The sequence below is a fragment of the Salvelinus namaycush genome, chromosome 16, assembly GCF_016432855.1.
Source record: "Salvelinus namaycush isolate Seneca chromosome 16, SaNama_1.0, whole genome shotgun sequence".
NCBI lineage: Eukaryota > Metazoa > Chordata > Actinopteri > Salmoniformes > Salmonidae > Salvelinus > Salvelinus namaycush.
In genome coordinates this window covers 4,871,345-4,891,014 of record NC_052322.1, presented here as the reverse complement: position 1 = coordinate 4,891,014, position 19,670 = coordinate 4,871,345, and the positions used below count along the sequence as shown (strand labels likewise).

At 41.6% G+C, this 19,670-nt stretch overlaps 1 protein-coding gene across 2 annotated transcripts in view; it reads right to left on the bottom strand.

Moving 5' to 3' along the window:
- Window positions 1-19,670, bottom strand: part of ccdc186 (coiled-coil domain-containing protein 186) — a 103,913-nt gene that overhangs the window by 47,675 nt on the left and 36,568 nt on the right. For both annotated transcript variants that reach the window (XM_039010355.1, XM_039010356.1), the window contains exons 5-7: window positions 7,947-8,159; window positions 7,413-7,532; window positions 3,764-3,868 (exon numbers count right to left, since the gene is read on the bottom strand). In XM_039010355.1, the coding sequence (XP_038866283.1) occupies window positions 3,764-3,868; window positions 7,413-7,532; window positions 7,947-8,159 (438 nt within the window). The remainder of the gene's footprint in view (window positions 1-3,763; window positions 3,869-7,412; window positions 7,533-7,946; window positions 8,160-19,670) is intronic.

The following is a 19,670-nucleotide window of genomic DNA, read 5'->3' as shown; positions in this document are numbered from 1 at the left end:
GAGAGGAAGGAAAGAAACAAGGAGTAAAGAGAAAAGAGATCGAATTAATGGAAAGATCGTTTCAGAATAACCAGTGATTTCCACAAGAACATAGAGTAGCCAGCCAAATAGAAAAAATAGCCAGCTTAGCGATGCCAGGCCGTAGGGGTCTGGCCCAAAAAGCTCTATTTGGGGCGACTTCTGGTACACTCTAATGCCTTGATTCCATCAAATACATAGCGAAATAATTTAATACTTTATAGTTCATCTCCCAGATGGGAAAAATGTGTTGTGGTATTGTGTAGAAAGACATGACTATACAATTGAAATGACTGTAAATGTATGAATTCAGTGAACTGTTCGTTGTTTTGGATATTGTCTTGGTCCAGGCCTACATGATCAGGAATAGTTTCGATAACATAGTAGTACGATAGTACTACTACAGTACGATAACATTAAACCTTTTTTAACATTTAACCTGTCTTCTCTTGAGATTAAAGTCTATTTACAGTTTTACTGCCAAATATTAATTGCCACAGTGATATTAGTTCTTCAAATAATGTATTTTCTTAAAACAGAAAAATGAAGTAAATAGCCCACATTATCTTTAAAAATAAAAGGTTTTGTTTTTCCAGGTAGAGTATGCAAAACAAATTTCCACTGGATTCATGAAAATATTCATGATATCATTCTGCCAGATAATCATAGGCTACTTCGTACTTAACATTTAATTGAAAAAGTTTTTGGGAAAGCATTTCCATCTACCAGAAGACTGTTTTCATTAGCATCATCGCTAACGGCTACACAGTGGTAGACACGCGCGCGCGCGCACACACACACACACACACACACACACACACACACACACACACACACACACACACACACACACACACACACACACACACACACACACACACACACACACACACACACACACAGTGGCTTGCGGAAGTATTCACCCCCCTTGGCATTTTTCCTTGGCATTTTTGCCTTACAAACTTGAATTCAAATGTATTTAAGGGTTTGTATCATTTGATTTACACAACATGCCTACCACTTTGAAGATGCAAAATATTTTTTGGGGGTGAAACAAGAAATAAGACCCCCAAAAAACTATTCACCCCCCAAAGTCAATACTTTGTAGAACAACATTTTGAAGCAATTACAGCTGCAAGTCTCTTGGGGTATGTCTCTATAAGCTTGGCACATCTAGCCACTGGGATTTTTGCCCATTCTTCAAGGCAAAACCGCTCCAGCTCCTTCAAGTTGGATGGGTTCCGCTGGTGTAGAGCAATCTTTAAGTCATACCACAGATTCTCAATTGGATTGAGGTCTGGGCTTTGACTAGGCCATTCCAAGACATTTAAATGTTTCCCCTTAAACCACTCGAGTGTTGCTTTAGCAGTATGCTTAGGGTCATTGTCCTGCTGGAAGGTGAACCTCCATCCCAGTCTCAAATCTCTGGAAGACTGAAACAGGTTTCCCCCAAGAATTTCCCTGTATTTAGCGCCATCCATCATTCCTTCAGTTCTGACCAGTTTCCCAGTCCCTGCCGATGAAAAACATCCCCACAGCATGATGCTGCCACCACCACCATGCTTCACTATGGGGATGGTGTTCTCGGGGTGATGCGAGGTGTTGAGTTTGCATAGCGTTTTCCTTGATGGCCAAAAAGCTAAATTTTTGTCTCATCTGACCAGAGTACCTTCTTCCATATTTTGGGTAGTTTCCCACATGCCTTTTGGCAAACACCAAACGTGTTTGTGTATTTTTTTCTTTAAGCAATGGCTTTTTTTCTGGCCACTCTTCCGTAAAGCCCAGCTCTGTGGAGTGTACGGCTTAAAGTGGTCCTATGGACAGATACTCCAATCTCCGCTGTGGAGCTTTGCAGCTCCTTCAGGGTTATCTTTGGTCTCTTTGTTGCCTCTCTGATTAATGTCCTCCTTGCCTGGTCCTTGAGTTTGGGCGGCCCTCTCTTGGCAGGTTGGTTGTGGTGCCATATTCTTAATGGATTTAAATGGTGCTCCATGGGATGTTCAAAGTTTCTGATATTTTTTTATAACCCAACCCTGATCTGTACTTCTCCACAACTTTGTCCCTGACCTGTTTGGAGAGCTCCTTGGTCTTCATGGTGCCACTTTCTTGGCGGTGCCCCTTGCTTAATGGTGTTGCAGAATCTGGGGCCTTTCAGAACAGGTGTATATATACTGAGATCATGTGACAGATCATGTGACACTTAGTTAAATAATGTCCACCTGTGTGCAATCTAATTATGTGACTTCTGAAGGTAATTGGTTGCACCAGATCTTATTTAGGGGCTTCATAGCAAAGGGGGTGAATACATATGCACGCACCACTTTTCTGTTTTTTTATTTTCAATTTTTTTTCATTTCACTTCACCAATTTGGACTATTTTGTTTATGTCCATTACATGAAATAAAAATAAAAATCAATTTAAAAATCCAGGCTGTAACGCAACAAAATAGGAAAGGAGGATGAATACTTTTGCAAGGCACTGTAACTACAACCAGTTAGCATGTCGGAGATTTTAGAGTTCCGACTTGCACATGAACGCGGCATAATTCCAACGTATGCATGCCAGCTGGAAATCTTTGCATAAGTTATTGTAGCCTACTAACGACGTTACAAGCGTAATTCCAAAATTAGGGAGAGGTTTAATTAAAGAAGAATATACTTTTTTTTTTATTTTTTAAATGCTAGTTAAAGGTCATCGAATTTCACATTGGATTTTTTAACAACAAAAAGGTAAGACGTGTTTTTAATTGTAGTGGCGCTCTGCACATACAAGCTTGTTAGCAAGCTAGCTAAAGTTTGCTCTGGTCCAACGTTAAACCAACTTGGAAGTTCAAAGACATTAAACTCTCCTCCATAGAAGCCTCTCATCTGTAAGTATAATTCTGTGGGCCTAATTCAGATAGTGCATGTCTTAACAAGATGCCCAGCGCTTCAAAGCAAGCTTCCTCCATCCTCTCTCGCTGTCTCCTCATCCTTATAATTTCTCGCACCCTACACTATGACTGGCAGCACAGCGTGTTTGTCTTTCATTATGCTTATACCACGCTGTTACGGGAAAATAAAATTTGCTCTTAATGAATTTCCTATAGAGATTAAATGGCTTACAAAGCAAGCTACTTTATCCGCATTAAATTTTTTAATGTTAGCCTAAATCATAATTTAAAAAAAAGTATATTTCAGAGGTTTAAAAAGGAACAGAAAGGAATGATATAAACCGGTACTTTTTGGGGGTTCGAACCAGTTCAGAACTTCGCTGGTCGGAGCAGTGGAATAGAACAAAAATATATATAATTCTGTTCAGAACAAAACGGACTGGCGAATTGAAACTTTTAAATTAACTTTTAAGTTACTATGAAGTGGAAAATGTAGCCGTCTGTAACTGGCCGATTTGCCGACAGCCGGCGCTAATGTAAAACACTGAATAAACATAATCAATTCCAAAGCAAAGATCTTGGGCCATCTGTATTAAGTGTCTCAGAGTAGGATTTCTGATCTAGGATCAGGTCCCCCCCATGGCCATGTAATCTTATTCATTGTGCTCTAAAAGGCAGAAATCTGCACTCCTATTGCATGTTGCTTGATACATAATACAGCACCAGGTGGCAAATGAAAGGACACAGAACTCTACTGGCCCCTAGTGGACAGAAGCCTGATTTCAGAATATAAGTCACATGATACTTTCTTGGATTTCTAATAAAGCTCATCAACACAGGTTTGCCATCTTTGAAAACACACAGACGCACACCTGATATGTGCGGATCATGTCCTGGCAGTTCTTGCGGATCTGCTCCGTCTCCTCCTTGGCCTGGGTGAGTTTGGCCGTGGTCTCTCGTAGCTTAACTTTAGTCTCCTGTGGTGAGAAGAAGCCAGTGAATGTTACAGTTTTTCGCAATCACGGACAAGCATTTTGTGAACAATGTCATACATTTTCAAAACGCTGTACATGACGACACAGAACTGTGGCCTTTTGCAAAACAGTAAATGTATTTTCAAAATGTAGTTGCCATCAAAAATAAAATGGTACCATAAAAATGGCAAATACATTCCACAAAAGAACACGACTGCAGACAAAAAGATGATCACAAACATGATCACACACCTGGGGCAAGTTGACAAAACAAAGTTAGCTTGTCTTAATAAAAAAAATCCCATTTAAATCAATATTTCTTTGCAGTCAATCAAAAATGCAGTCATACAAATATCAAAATGTGCAGAACTATGGGTAATTTGGCTACTCTCCTTTTATCCATATTTCACACGCATCAAATCAAAGATTACACCGATGGAACAATCACAAACCAATTACAATTACATTGCAGGGGTTGACATTAACGGTTGCCTGATGGCCCGGGGGTAAGGCAAACTGAACAGTCAGGCTGGTGGAATCTGGCAGGTGAAATTTGGTCCCGAAGAAAACCGTTACTTTGCGTTGACTATAGTGTTCCATTTGTTCATGTGCATCACACAACAACAAAGAAACAAGGCAATATATAAGCAAAGAGCTTATTTTTTATAATTTACTTTCTTTCATTTTGAACAAAAGCCTGACCACCTAGTTTAAGCTCACATATTAAACACAGGGGGAAAAATGTACGCCTGCCAAATGCGGGTAACTTGGTTAACCTTTTCTCAATAGGGGGTGCTGTTTTCACTTTGTAAAAAATTTGTTCCCAAATTAAACTGCCTCGTACTCAATTCTTGCTCGTACAATATGCATATTATTATTACTATTGGATAGAAAACACTCTCTAGTTTCTAAAACCGTTTGAATTATATCTGTGAGTAAAACAGAACTCGAGTTGGAGCAATCTTCCTGTCAGCAAGTGAGAAATCTGAAATCAGCCAGGCTGTTCTGAGGTCAGTTTATTAATTTGCATGTCTTCTATTGGTTGAGATGCACTGCATACGCCTTCCCCTGGATGTCAGCAAATAGTGAGAATTGGAATGGAGTTGCTAGGCAGATCTGAGGCCATATAAATGGACTGGGAACGTGGGGTCCAGTCTTTCCTCCATTCGCCATGACGCAAGACAGACCTCAGGATGGCGTTCTAGAAAGCTCCCGTTATAGCCCTTAGATATATCCGGCTCTGATTTTATTCGATATAGGTGTTAAAGACATCATAATGTTGTTATTTTAAACCGAGTTATATCAGTTTATATCAGTATATTGCGATTTTCGGATATTTCTTTGTGTTGCGTTCTAGTGAGTTGGGCACGTCTGGGCCACATGGCTAATGTTTACTGCTAATTCCAAAGTTGAAGGCGACAACCTACAACCGAGCAACGATTATTTTGGACAAAGGACAACTTGCCCAAGATTCTGATGAAAGTTCATCAAAAAGTAAGAACTATTTATGATGTTAATTCGTTGTTCTGTTGAAAAATGTAAAACTCATATTCCGCCATTAATTTCGGTGCGGTCTCGCTTTAACGCACGCTGTATGTCGTAGTAACGTTAATTTTAAAAATCTAACACAGCGGTTGCATTAAGAACTAATGTATCTTTCATTTGCTGTCCAACCTGTATTTTTTAGTCAAGTTTATTCAATTCAATTGGATTCAGGTCTGGGGAACGGGCGGGCCAGTCCATAGCATCAATGCCTTCCTCTTGCAGGAACTGCTGACACACTCCAGCCACATGAGGTCTAGCATTGTCTTGCATTAGGAGGAACCCAGGGCCAACCGCACCAGCATATGGTCTCACAAGGGGTCTGAGGATCTCATCTCGGTAACTAATGGCAGTCAGGCTACCTCTGGCGAGCCCATGGAGGGCTGTGCGGCCCCCCAAAGAAATGCCACCCCACACCATGACTGACCCACCGCCAAACCGGTCATGCTGGAGGATGTTGCAGGCAGCAGAACGTTCTCCACGGCGTCTCCAGACTCGTCTGTCACATGTGCTCAGTGTGAACCTGCTTTCATCTGTGAAGAGCACAGGGCGCCAGTGGCGAATTTGCCAATCTTGGTGTTCTCTGGCAAATGCCAAACGTCCTGCACGGTGTTGGGCAACGGTGTTGGGCTGTAAGCACAACCCCCACGTCGGGCCCTCATACCACCCTCATGGAGTCTGTTTCTGACCGTTTGAGCAGACACATGCACATTTGTGGCCTGCTGGAGGTCATTTTGCAGGGCTCTGGCAGTGCTCCTCCTTGCACAAAGGCGGAGGTAGCGGTCCTGCTGCTGGGTTGTTGCCCTCCTACGGCCTCCTCCACGTCTCCTGATGTACTGGCCTGTCTCCTGGTAGCGCCTCCATGCTCTGGACACTACGCTGACAGACACAGCAAACCTTCTTGCCACAGCTCGGATTGATGTGCCATCCTGGATGAGCTGCACTACCTGAGCCACTTGTGTGGGTTGTAGACTCAGTCTCATGCTACCACTAGAGTGAAAGCACCGCCAGCATTCAAAAGTGACCAAAACATCAGCCAGGAAGCATAGGAACTGAGAAGTGGTCTGTGGTCACCACCTGCAGAACCACTCCTTTATTGGGGGTGTCTTGCTAATTGCCTATAATTTCCACCTGTTGTCTATTCCATTTGCACAACAGCATGTGAAATTTATTGTCAATCAGTGTTGCTTCCTAAGTGGACAGTTTGATTTCACAGAAGTGTGATTGACTTGGAGTTACATTGTGTTGTTTAAGTGTTCCCTTTATTTTTTTGAGCAGTGTATATATATATATATATATATATATATATATATACACTGTATTCTATACTATTCTACTGTATCTTAGTCTATGCCGCTCTGACATTGCTCGCCCAAATATTTATATGTTCTTAATTTCATTCCTTTACTTTAGATTTGTGTGTATTGTTGTGAAATTGATTGGTATTACTATTAGATATTACTCCACTGTTAGAGCTAGAAACACAAGCATTTCGCTACAACCGCAATAACAACTGCTAAACACGTGTGTGACAAATACAATTTGATTAAAATCTTAAATTTGTTTTTAAATCTCCATTATACAAATAGTGCAAATTCAGATAATGACCTTGAAAATCATAAACTAAGTCACACACAATCATACTGTATTTGGGCGTATAATAGTGTAGACTATTATTCTTCTGCCACTTCCATCCTGTTTCTTCCTGTCTTTTAACTTTTGTTCTGATGCGATTAATATTCAGGCTTTGGCCACAGCGATTCTGTGTCTGAAAATCACAGATTGAGCCAATGGTTTTTCAAATGGGAGTCATCCGTTGATCATCAACATTGTCTGTCAAAAAACGCAATGTCCGCTTTTTTACTTGTCCAAAAATAAAACTTGAGTTGAACTTTTGACAGACAAAAATAGACAATTGAAGAACACATATAGGATTTCATCCATGTTCTTTCTTTGTGGCTGTCGCCTTACTATTCAACAGTGTAAAAAATGCAGTTGGTCTTACCTTATGGGCGTCGGTCTCACTATTCAGCTTGTTCTGGGCCCATTTGACCTTGATTAGGTGAGAGTTGATCCCCTCCTTGAAGTTCTCCAACTCCCGATTCAGCCTGCTCACCTCTCCCTCCTGAGGACAACAAGAGATGGGATTCCATTAGGATGTAACAGGCACGGTATGCCATTTCATTTGTAATTCATGTTAAAGGATCACTTTACTCCAAAAAACATATTTCAGTATTTTGTTCATTAGTCTACTGTTATGGTCAGCAGTAAAGTTTCAGTAAAAAGCAAAAGTTGTGATGATGCAAAACGCAGCGGGGACAAAGGAAAACATTCCACCACCATCATGTTCATCATCATCAAAAGCCTTCGAGCAGACCCTTTCCAATAACTTACAATAAATATGAAAGATTCATGGCAAAATAGATTAGCCAGTGCAAATAAAGCAGCGGTGTCAGAAAGTCCATCTAATATTGCGCCAGCGCCACCTTAGCAGCTGAACATGTGGAACTTTGATGCTTAAACATTAACCCTGCGTTACCTTGACGTCGTGGAGCTGCTGCAGCCGGCCTTTCTCCTGAGCCAACTGGTTTCCCCTGAGGGCCTGGCGGTCCACCTCCTTGGTGGCCTCCCTCAGCCTCCTTTCCAGCCCCTCCTTGTCCCTGCGCAGGTCCAGAGCCTCCTTCTCCCCGCGAACATACTTCATCACCATGGCCTCCTTCTCCAGACGCGCCTCCTCACACTTCTTCCCAGCCTGGACGGGACACATGAATTAGTAGCTGTTACATTGATTATATCATTATGTATTACATTGATTACATCATCAGTATAGGCTGGTGAGAGGAGGACGGCTCATAGTAATGGTGGATGGAATGGAATCGATTGAATGGTATCAAACACGTTCCATTAATTTCGTTCCAGCCATTAGTCCTACTATGAGCCTGTCCTCCGATGTAAAGTGCCACCAGCCACCACAGGTTAGTATGCAGTTATGTTGACAGAAAAAGACCGACATGAACAGACAAACATGCAGACACACATTCACTGATCTACACAGAAACACAGGTGCATGCATTATGCAAGTTTACACACAGACATGCAGAAAAATAGACAGAAATTATGCATGCTCAAGTGCACACTCATTCATGCTTAATTAAAACTCTTGTATTATATCTGGGGGCGTAGTGACGGTCTCCCTGATTGCATGTTGTAAGTGGATAGTGCTCCAATTGAATGTGGCAGTTTGGTTGAGGTTTCAATACAAAAATCCACAATGAGTATGTGTGAGATCTAAACTAGAGCCATACAAATGGTAGGGCAGTGCATTGATAGGTCAGCTTGTAATCTGCCCGTCAGGAAAATCATCAGTCATTGGTCAGGGTAAAAAATGCCAGCTGGCCCGAGGACAGTTGGGTGTTCTCACACAGGTGTGTTCATTTCTCAAGAGAACGCTTTCCCCTCGATCTGTCAGACAACATTGGCAAAACGTTACCTTGCTCATCCTCCCTCAATTGACATCTCCATCGACACAAACACAAGGGAAACTATGTGCGAGGGAAGGTGCGAAAGAGTGAAAGAGAAATAGAAAGAGAGAGAAAGACAGACCGAGAGAGAGGTGGTATATTGCAGTAGTGTTCATGTCTGTATGGCAGAAATTGTTTTAGAGACTTCTAGAGATTTAGTGAGGGTAGAATGTAGGCGTCATCTTGAGATATGGAGTAATATTTAGATGGCGTGAACAAGCGAATAAACTTCCCCAAAACGATCTTATATTGTTCAGCGAACAGTGAAATGGAATGTGTTATCCTTCCAAAGCTACCAGACAGTCACAGCCAGACCATTTTAGCCAAAAACCTGGTCGCCTCTGACAGCAGGCTGAAACTTGGCTTCAAGTGGATCTTCTAGCATGACAATAACCAAAAGCATACACCAAAATCCACAAAGAAATGGTTAATTGACCACAAAATAAAAAGGTTCAATGGCCTTCTCAGTCTCCAGTTGAACCCCATTGAAAACCTGTGGTTTGAATAGAAGAGGGCAGTCCATAAACGTAGATGAAGGACTTCAAGGATCTGAAAATATTCTGTATCGAGGAATGGTCCAAGATCCCTCCAAATGTGTTCTCCAATCTCATAAAACATTTTAGAAAAAGGATCAGTGTCATTATCCTCACAAGGGGAGGGTTCTGGAGTATTGAAGAGGGGTCCAATCATTTTGACCCCTATCTTTCGAGAAGAAAAATGTATTACTTGTTGAACAAAATCTCTTTCTCTGAGCAATTGTCTTAGTATAAAATTATATTTTTTTGCATACAATATTGGTCAGAAAAGTATTATTTATTTATAGAGTATTTGTTGCTCATCTATATCAAGGGATCCAATAATTCTGGTACCCACTATATAGGAATTTAATCGCCTTTTTCACTGCACCCCTTTGACTTGAAGAAAACATTTCCATACACGTTTACCCAAGGTAGAAGTGGTCAGGAAGATACCTTTTGGACCTGAATGCAAAAACATACAGGCGATAGAGGTTCTCTAAGTTGACCCATTTTGCATACCACACGCTACCATGTAACTTCTTCATCACTGAAAAAGGTAAAACCGTTGAGAATGATATCAGTTGATGCCTTACAAAAGAGGGTTGTCAAGTAATGTTTAAAAATAAAATGTTTAACGTCAACTAATATAAAAACCACAATCTCCACACGAAACAAAATCCTTGCAAATGTTGTAGCTTAGACACTATTTTAAATAATCTGAGGTGTTTGTGTTCTCATTCTCAACGGTTTTACCATCGGTTGAGACCCAGCATACACTTTAAATGGTGGGTTGTTGGTGAGTTTTACATTTTACCTTTATTTAACCTTTATTTAACAGTTAAGAACAAATTCTTATTTTCAATGACGGCCTAGGAACAGTGGGTTAACTGCCTTGTTCAGGGGCAGAACGACAGATTTTTACCATGTCAGCCCAGGGATTTGATCTTGCAACCTTTCGGTTACTAGTCCAACGCTCTAACCACTAGGCTACCTGCCGCCCCGTGTGTCATTTCAATCATAGAAAAATCCCTTCAGACCACCGTAAACTAGCTGGAACACAACTGACATTTTAATTGAATTGTCCACACACAGTCGAATATCAACTTGAATGGGAATGACTATTCTATTATCTGAGTTTCTATGATTTCAATTAAGTTTACTATGGAAGATTGACAATATAATTTAAAACAATGTATATTCCCATTCAAGTCAACAGTTTATAATGGGTTGGACCTTCAGCTATCTTGTGGTAACATTTTAAAGTTGAAATTTCAAATATTTTCACATTTTAGTACATTTATCAGCCAAACATGACACCCACCCTGCATTCAAGAATATTCTTAGTCTCATCCGATGGCGGGCAAAACACCTACTTCTCAGATGATGTGGAAATAAGTGGTGAACTAAAACATATGCGAAGATGACATCTGAATTTACGTGTTTTTAGAATATTGACTTCAAAAATACATTTGAGGGCTCATTCAGGTCCAATATTCACATTCTGACCTTTTCTACCATGGGCAAATATGTTTGTACAGTTTGTTCAAATCAAACGGGTGTGGTCAAAATTCCCCTTTTTGATTGATTTCATGTGGAACGACGGGACTAGAAAGGTGAATGAACATGTTGATGCTTTATGCAATGAACCACTTTACAAAATAAAATTCATCATCATCATCGTCATTATTACCATACAGAAAATCAGACAACAATGTAGGATAACCTCTTGGCTTCCTTGTATATTCAAGCCTGCCTCACCATACAACACCGCTCTGTAACAGTTCATGTAATAACACTGGTTATTGTAATAATAAAATGTAATAGCGTAACTTTCCATTTTTTTAATGTAATAAAACCTGTTAATGTAATACCTTGCCGAATGAAGTAATAGGTAAGGGATAAACGCAGACGTTGTGTACATGGTCTGGAAATAATGGAGGACGTGGTAGGTTCCTTAGAACTCCGTGGAGTTCCTTAGTTCCAGATAATGTACAGAGTGGAGGCGTTTATCCCGCTTATACCAAGGTTGCCAAAGAAAACAATACCAAATCACACATTCAACAATAGAAATTGAATGTTTTCATGAATATTTTAATAAGTCCTACCATTTCATCCTTTCACTAAACCTGGTCGTTAATTCTATCGCTCGAGAAGCGGAATGGTCGTTCATTCGATTTGAAATGTTGCTAGAGAAGAGGACTTTGATTTGTTCGATTGCTATGCAGACTGGCAACGTTCTTATCCCTTGCTTGCTAGCAAGCCAACTACAGCTAACACAGTCACGTCAAACTCTGCAAATAGAATAAGAGTAAAGGACCTGCACTTGCTTTTAGGCTGTTTTCTAGTGACATCTATTTGGATACATCTAAGTCAAGTTTTAATGGCACATGCACAAGTACAGTGAAATGCCTTTCCTGAAAACTCAAAACACAACAAGGCAATAATCAATAACAATGTACTACAAGACAAATAACACGTGAAAAAATAAGAAAGATTGAAGAACACAATAAGTAAGTAAGTAAGTAAGTAAGCAAGCCTACTATATACAGGGTCAGTTCCAATACCATATTTACAATCTGCAGGGATAATGGAGTGATGGAAGTACAGTTGAAGTTGGAAGTTTTCAAACACTTAGGTTGGAGTCATTAAAACTCGTTTTTCAACCACTCCACACATTTGTTCACTTGTTCAAACTATAGTTTGGCAATTGTTTATAGACAGATTATTTCACTTATAATTCACTGTATCACAATTCCAGTGGGTCAAAAGTTTACATACACTAAGTTGACTGTACCTTTAAACAGATTAGAAAATTCCAGAAAATTATGTCATGGCTTTAGAAGCTTCTGATGGGCTAATTGACAACATTTGAGTCAATTGGAGATGTACCTGTGGATGTATTTCAAGGCCTACAAACTCAGTGCCTCTTTGCTTGACATCATGGGCAAATCAAAAGAAATCAGCCAAGACCTCAGAAAATAAATTGTAGACCTCCACAAGTCTGGTTCATCCTTGGGAGCCATTTCCAAAATCCTGAAGGTACCACGTTCATCTGTACAAACAATAGTACGCAAGTATAAACACCATGGCCGTCATACCGCTCAGGAAGGAGACTCGTTCTGTCTCCTAGAGATGAACGAACTTTGATGCGAAATGTGCAAATCAATCCCAGAACAACAGCAAAGGACAGTGTGAAGATGCTGGAGGAAACAGGTACAAAAGTATCTATATCCACATTAAAATTAGTCCTATGTCGACAAACTTAATAGCCGCTCAGCAAGGAAGAAGCCACTGCTCTAAAACCTCCACAAAAAAAGCCAAACTACAGTTTGCAACTGCACATGGGGACAAAGATCGGACTTTTGGAGAAATGTCCTCTGGTCTGATGAAACAAAAATAGAACTGTTTGGCCAAAATGACCATCGTTATGTTTGGAAGAAAAAGGGGGACGCTTGCAAGCCGAAGAACACCATCCCAACCGTGAAGCACGGGGGTGGCAGCATCATGTTGTGGGGGTGCTTTGCTGCAGGAGGGACTGGTGCACTTCACGAAATAGATGGCTTCATGAGGAGGGAAAGTTATGTGGATATATTGAAGCAACATCTCAAGACATCAGTCAGGAAGTTAAAGCGTGGGCGCAAATGGGTCTTCCAAATGGACAATGACCCCAAGCATACTTCCAAAGTTGTGGCAAAATGGCTTAAGGACAACAAAGTCAATGTATTGGAATGGCCATCTCAGAGCCCTGACCTCAATCCTATAGAAGATTTGTGGGCAGAACTGAAAAAGCGTGTGCGAGCAAGGAGGCATACAAATCTGACTCAGTTACACCAGCTCTGTCGGGAGGAATGGGCCAAAATTCACCCAATTTATTGTGGGAAGCTTGTGGAAGGCTACCCAAAACGTTCAACCCAAATTAAACAATTTAAAGGCAAGGCTACCAAATACTAATTGAGGGCCCATGTCAACCTCCTGAGGAGGAAGAGGCGCGGTCACTCCTTCACGACTGTGTGAGTGTGTTAGGACCATTTTAAGTCTTTAGTGATTTGGACACCAAGGAACTTAGCTGCTCTCGACCTACTCCACTGCAGCCCTGCAGCCCCCCCCCCCCCCCCCCCCCTGCCCCGCCTTATGGACTGAGAGAGAGGTTGTTATTCTGGCACCACAATGCCAAGTCACTGACCTCTTCCCTGTAGGCTGACTTATCGCCGCCGGTGATCAGGCCTACCACCGTCGTATCGTCAGCAAACTTGATGGTTTTGAAGTCGTGCGTGAACAGGGAGTACAGGAAGGGACTAAACACACACCCTGTGGGACCCTGTGTTGAGGCACAGTGTGGCAGAGGGACGGGGTTGCCTTCCCTTACCACCTGGGTTCGGCCTGTCAGCAAGTCCAGTATCCAGTTGCAGAGTTCTAAGCTGAGCTGTAGTCAGTGAATACCATTCTCACATAGGTATTTCTCTTATCTAGGTTGGTGAGGGCAGTTTGAAGAGCAATTGAGATTGCATCAGCTATGGATCTGTTGGGGCGGTATGTGGGTCTAGGGTGTCTGGGATGGTGGAGTTAATGTGTGCCATTACCAGCCTCTCAAAGCACTGATTACAGAGGTGAGTGTTACAGGGCGCGAGTCATTGTGCCACTACCATTGTGGGGAGGTTATTCCTGAGGCTGGGGGAGGGACACAGCTGCATGTGGGCTCTCGCATAATGCAACATGTTTTCTACAAAAGGATAGATTTGGGGCCTCCCGGGTGGCGCAGTGAACTAGGCACTGCATCGCAGTGCTAGCTGTGCCACCAGAGATTCTGGGTTCGAGCCCAGGCTCGAGCGGCGCACAATTGGCCCAGCGCTGTCCGGGTTAGGGAGGGTTTGGCCGCAGTGCACGCTGACCAGGTCGAGAGGTGTACGGTGCTTCCTCCGACACATTGGTGCGGCTGGCTTCCGGGTTGGATGTGCATTGTGTCAAGAAGCAGTGCGGCTTGGTTGGGTTGTGTTTCAGAGGACGCATGACTCTCGACCTTTGCCTCTCCTGAGTCCGTACGGGAGTTGCAACGATGAGACAAGACAGTAACTATTACCACGAAAATTGAGGAGAAAAAGGGGGGTAAAATGTTTTTTTTTTTTTTTTTAAGGATAGATTTGGAGTTAGATAAACTTGGATTTTTCGGCAACGCTCACGGTGTGGACAGCATGTTAGAGCCGTCCTGACACTGAATTTATCACAGTGGGGATTGCTGCGGTCTGCAGGAGCGTGGTCTGTGTGAGGGTAGAAATAAGAGTTAATCTTAAGTTTGGATAATAGGATATAGACATTAGCATAATAAGATGATTGAAATTCATGGCTGTGTTCTTAGACAAAATTGTGAGTGAGCCCACTCCCTTGGCTGAGAAGCAACCCCACACATGAATGGTCTCAGGATGCTTTACTGTTGGCATGACACAGGACTGATGGTAGCGCTCACCTTGTCTTCTCCGGACAAGCTTTATTTCGGATGCCCCAAACAATCAGAAAGGGGATTCATCAGAGAAAATGACTTTATCCCAGTCCTCAGCAGTCCAATCCCTGTACCTTTTGCAGAATATCAGTCTGTCCCTGATATTTTTCCTGGAGAGAAGTGGCTTCTTTGCTGCCCTTCTTGACACCAGGCCATCCTCCAAAAGTCTTCGGCTCACTGTGCGTGCAGATGCACTCACACCTGCCTGCTGCCATTCCTGAGCAAGCTCTGTACTGGTGGTTCCCCGATTCCGCAGCTGAATCAACTTTAGGAGACGGTCCTGGCGCTTGCTGGACTTTCTTGGGCGCCCTGAAGCCTTCTTCACAACAATTGAACCGCTCTCCTTGAAGTTCTTGATGATCCGATAAATGGTTGATTTAGGTGCAATCTCACTGGCAGCAATATCCTTGCCTGTGAAGCCCTTTTGTGCAAAGCAATGATGACGGCACGTGTTTCCTTGCAGGTAACCATGGTTGGCAGACGAAGAACAATGATTCCAAGCACCACCCTCCTTTTGAAGCTTCCAGTCTGTTATTCCAACTCAATCAGCATGCCAGAGTGATCTCCAGCCTTGTCCTCGTCAACACTCACACCTGTGTTAACGAGAGAATCACTGACATGATGTCAGCTGGTCCTTTTGTGGCAGGGCTGAAATGCAGTGGAAATGTTTTTTGGGGGGGATTCAGTTCATTCCAGCAAGCACCTCCACCACAATTAATTGCAATTCATCTGATCACTCTTCATAACATTCTGGAGTATATGCAAATTGCATTTATGCAAACTGAGGCAGCAGACTTTGTGAAAATTAATATTTGTGTCATTCTCAAAACTTTTGGCCACAACTGTATTATCTGATGTGTCTTGAGTAGGATTCTTTCTTCCAGGATTGATGGAAGTCCACTCTGTTAACGGAGACTTTTTAATAGATGCCTGGGATCAAATATCACTGATTCCTTATGCTGAGAAATGGACTACATTTTCGACAGAAAAAAGTATTACATTTAAGGGGGGTAACAGGAACAATCTAAGGCAAAACAGCTATTACATATGTCATTGAACATTGGGGGCGGCAGGTAGCCTAGTGGTTAGAGCGTTGGGCCAGTAACTGAAAGGTTGCTGGATCAAATCCCTGAGCTGACAAGGCAAAAATCTGTCGTTCTGCCCCTGAGCAAGGCAGTTAACCCACTGTTCCCCAGGCGAAAAAGACGTGGATGTCGATTAAGGCAGCCCCCCCCCCCCCCCCCCCCCCCCCCCCCCCCACGCACCTCTCCGATTCAGAGGGGCTGGGTTAAATGCGAAGACACATTTCAGTTGACTAGGTATCCCCCTTTCCTTTCCTAGTAACAATACCAGGATAATTGTACATGTTTATGTAAGAGAGAGACCAGTCATATGATATGGGAGTGAATTGTTATACTTGGTGGCAAGATATATGTTGCTAAATTAAGTGCACATAAACATTGGGATATATTAAAACAAACTATGAATGATTCGGGGGAGTACAGTGCATAAAAACCTTATGATATATTTTGTCTCTCTTTAAAATGTTTCCTGGGGCTATGGTCTTGGGAGAGCAGTGAGTGAAATTCTGCAGTGTTGTTAGTATAAAGGTATCCGAACTTACCAAATTATATAAACGCATGGCTATTTTTGTTTGTTTTTGCCATATGGTTTACAACACACACACACACACACACCCCTTACTGGTTATGAATATGGGTTAGTGCCGAGGTATCTTAAAGGGGCACACACACACACGCAGAATTTTCTGAAGTCTTTATTTTCTGAGTTTTAATTAAACGTGAATTATTTTTGATAAGAAATGTACTGGAAACTTAATGTCAACTGGGATATGAAATGTATGAAATGTTTGACTGTTTTTCATTAATTAGTCTAATACAGTGAGAAACACTTCTTTGAAGGGTTTGTATGACCTCTGTCCTGACTTTCCAGTGTGGTTTGATCGCCTTCAATGGAAAAGCCATTTGGATGATGAATTTAAGGTAATTTGCAATACTGATTTGAAGGTAATTTGGAATACTGATAATTATGATGAAGTTTATAGTTCATAGCCATATTTGTAATTCGGACCATCGGGAAGAAGGAGAGGGCGTTGCCTTTGATTAAGGGTAGGCTGTCTTAAGTCTATTTTACTATGACCGTATGGGTAAAAAAATATATATATTTATGGAGTTATTATGGGTAGTGATCCTAATTCGATTTTGTTATTTGCAATTGTTTTGTTTTATTTTTAACCATTAGTGTTTATTTTACATGACTCACATTGTGAGTCGTATCAAAATGGGGGAATTACCAGTCCTCTGGGGGTTTGGATTGAAGTTTACACACCTCAAGTGATATGTAGGAGTGTTTTGAGTTATTTGAAGGAGTATATTGTTGTGTTGCTTGTTCTGTTCTGTTTCGATACAAATCTCCCAGATTGTGTCTGCTGGATTGTTGGGATTTCTCCTGGTGGGTTAGAGGTCTAACTTCCTGATCCTGTGGCTCTGCGATGAGGGGAGTATAAGCCAACTTGAAAAAAACTGTTCCAATAGAATGTGTTGTTATTCTCTTTCACGTATGTTTAGAGATTTGTAGTAAGAATAATTGGTAAAAGTAATAATTTGTCATATAGTGAATGTTTGTCTGGATTTCCTAAATCAGAAATGAACTGAACTAAACTGTTGTTCTGATCTGTCCTCTCTCGAGGTTATCATGAAAAGTGGTAGATGGTGGTCAGATGGTGTCTTGATGCATAGCAGGGATAATTTGGCCGAGAACGGTGTGAACCTCAAAACCCCCTCTAACCGGCTGAAGAAGAGTGACAAAGGCGTTCAATAAGGCCCTGTCCGCACCACTTCTACCGAGAGACCTGAGTCTGAGCCAACAACCAGTGTACAGCCTCCAATCGAGACTGTCAACTGTTTTTTCTCTCATGCTTTTTATCTCAGGAGTGTGACAGGAGTCCACGTGGAGTGAGCATGGAGAGAGATCCGTTCCAAAACTTCGCTCATGTTGCTGGTATACTGGTTGGGAAATGGATAAGACATAATTGGTGGTAGAGGTGTTGGCGGCCCAGGTGAGATATTGAAATTGGGCCATTATCATGGGCCATCCACTTTAAACTGTAAAGCTACCTGAAGAAGACAATGAAGAAGACGCCAGAAGAATCAGTGCCTGATGGGGGGGGGGGGGTCAACTGTGCTCATAATTGATTTAGACTTGTCTAAAATTGTTTCTTTTGGAGTTTCAGGTTGATTGTAGAGAAATTATAAGATGAATTATACTGTATGTCAATATAAATGTACATTCTGCCATTGTCAATGTGTGTTAAATTGAGGATTTTCACATTGAGCGATATGACCAATGTGAATCACTGAAGAATGTCATTCTACATTTTTTAGTAGGTTTTGATTATGATTTGGAAAATGGATGATTTTTTAAAAACTGACTGATTTGAGTTTAGTATGTTAATAACTATATGAGAGAAGCAATTCATGTATTATAGCTTGATTGGTGAATGGAGAGGGTGAACTCTGATCCTGAGAGTGAGACTGATCCTAATCTATTTGCTCTCTAGGAGTTGCCTTATAAATAGTGGAATCATGATGCTTGTCCTGGGTCATATTCATTAGGCACCAACACAACATATACTTAAACGTTACACAACTTTACTTAAACCAGGAGTCACTACCTGGATTTGTCCAACAAGATATGCTAATTTTAGTTTCTGGGATTATTTCCACCATGCTGGTCCATTGGAGTGTGCTAGATAACTAAAGCTTATTTTCTTAAACTCCATTGTTGCATGCACTGCATTATGCTTTTAATATGTGCTTTTCACTGTCTATGAAGATATAGCCTTGAATCATATAAACTGTATGCATCTTTTGTTTTCTTCATGGGTTCGTGCAGATGACTGCGTAGCATGACCTCCCCAGACAAATTAGTAGAATGCTTAGAATATGTGTTGGAGGTTTAAATTGGAGACGATGCTAAGATTCTTGGGCTTAGCCCGTGCTATAGCAGCCGGTCACATGCAGGAACCCATGAAATGAAATATTGCTTTTATGCTTCTGGTTTTATGAAGAATGTATGCATTTTCTACGAATATTAATGTCTCTTTAAACCTTGTCATTTCCTTTTAAGTTGCAAGAATTCGCAAAATGGGGGAATGTGAGAGTGAAATTACAAGATTGTTATAATGCCGTTATAGCATCAACTGATTGTTTTATGCAACTGAATAGGGTTCTTAAAAGTCTATTTGTGTCTGTGTGAACTGAGAGTGGGCCTCTGGGGCTTAATGCTGACAAGTAGATGTACGATGCCTGTACATTCCCATTCATGTGAGGGAGATTGCGCTGGTTTGACTGGAAGGTACCAGGGAGAGATGGCTCGGGTATGGATCATTATGAGGAACCTTGTTTTGGGGGCCAGACCCTGGTTTCTATACAATAAGAACAGTATTCACAGCAGATACTGTCTGCTGTGAATTATTAGTATCTTTCATACGAATCCTAACCGTGTGACGATTCCAAACATCTGTTGTTTGTTATGAACATTCAGGAGGGTGTATCTTGGCTATAAAAAGGTGTTGTATTCTTTGTGTCGGGGCTTTCAACGAATCACCTACGGGGGTGGGTCATCGACCAGCCATCGTTATCGCAGAGCACTCAATCGATTCACTTTGTATGTGTGTGTTGTATTGACCTGCTCCCTTATTAATAAGT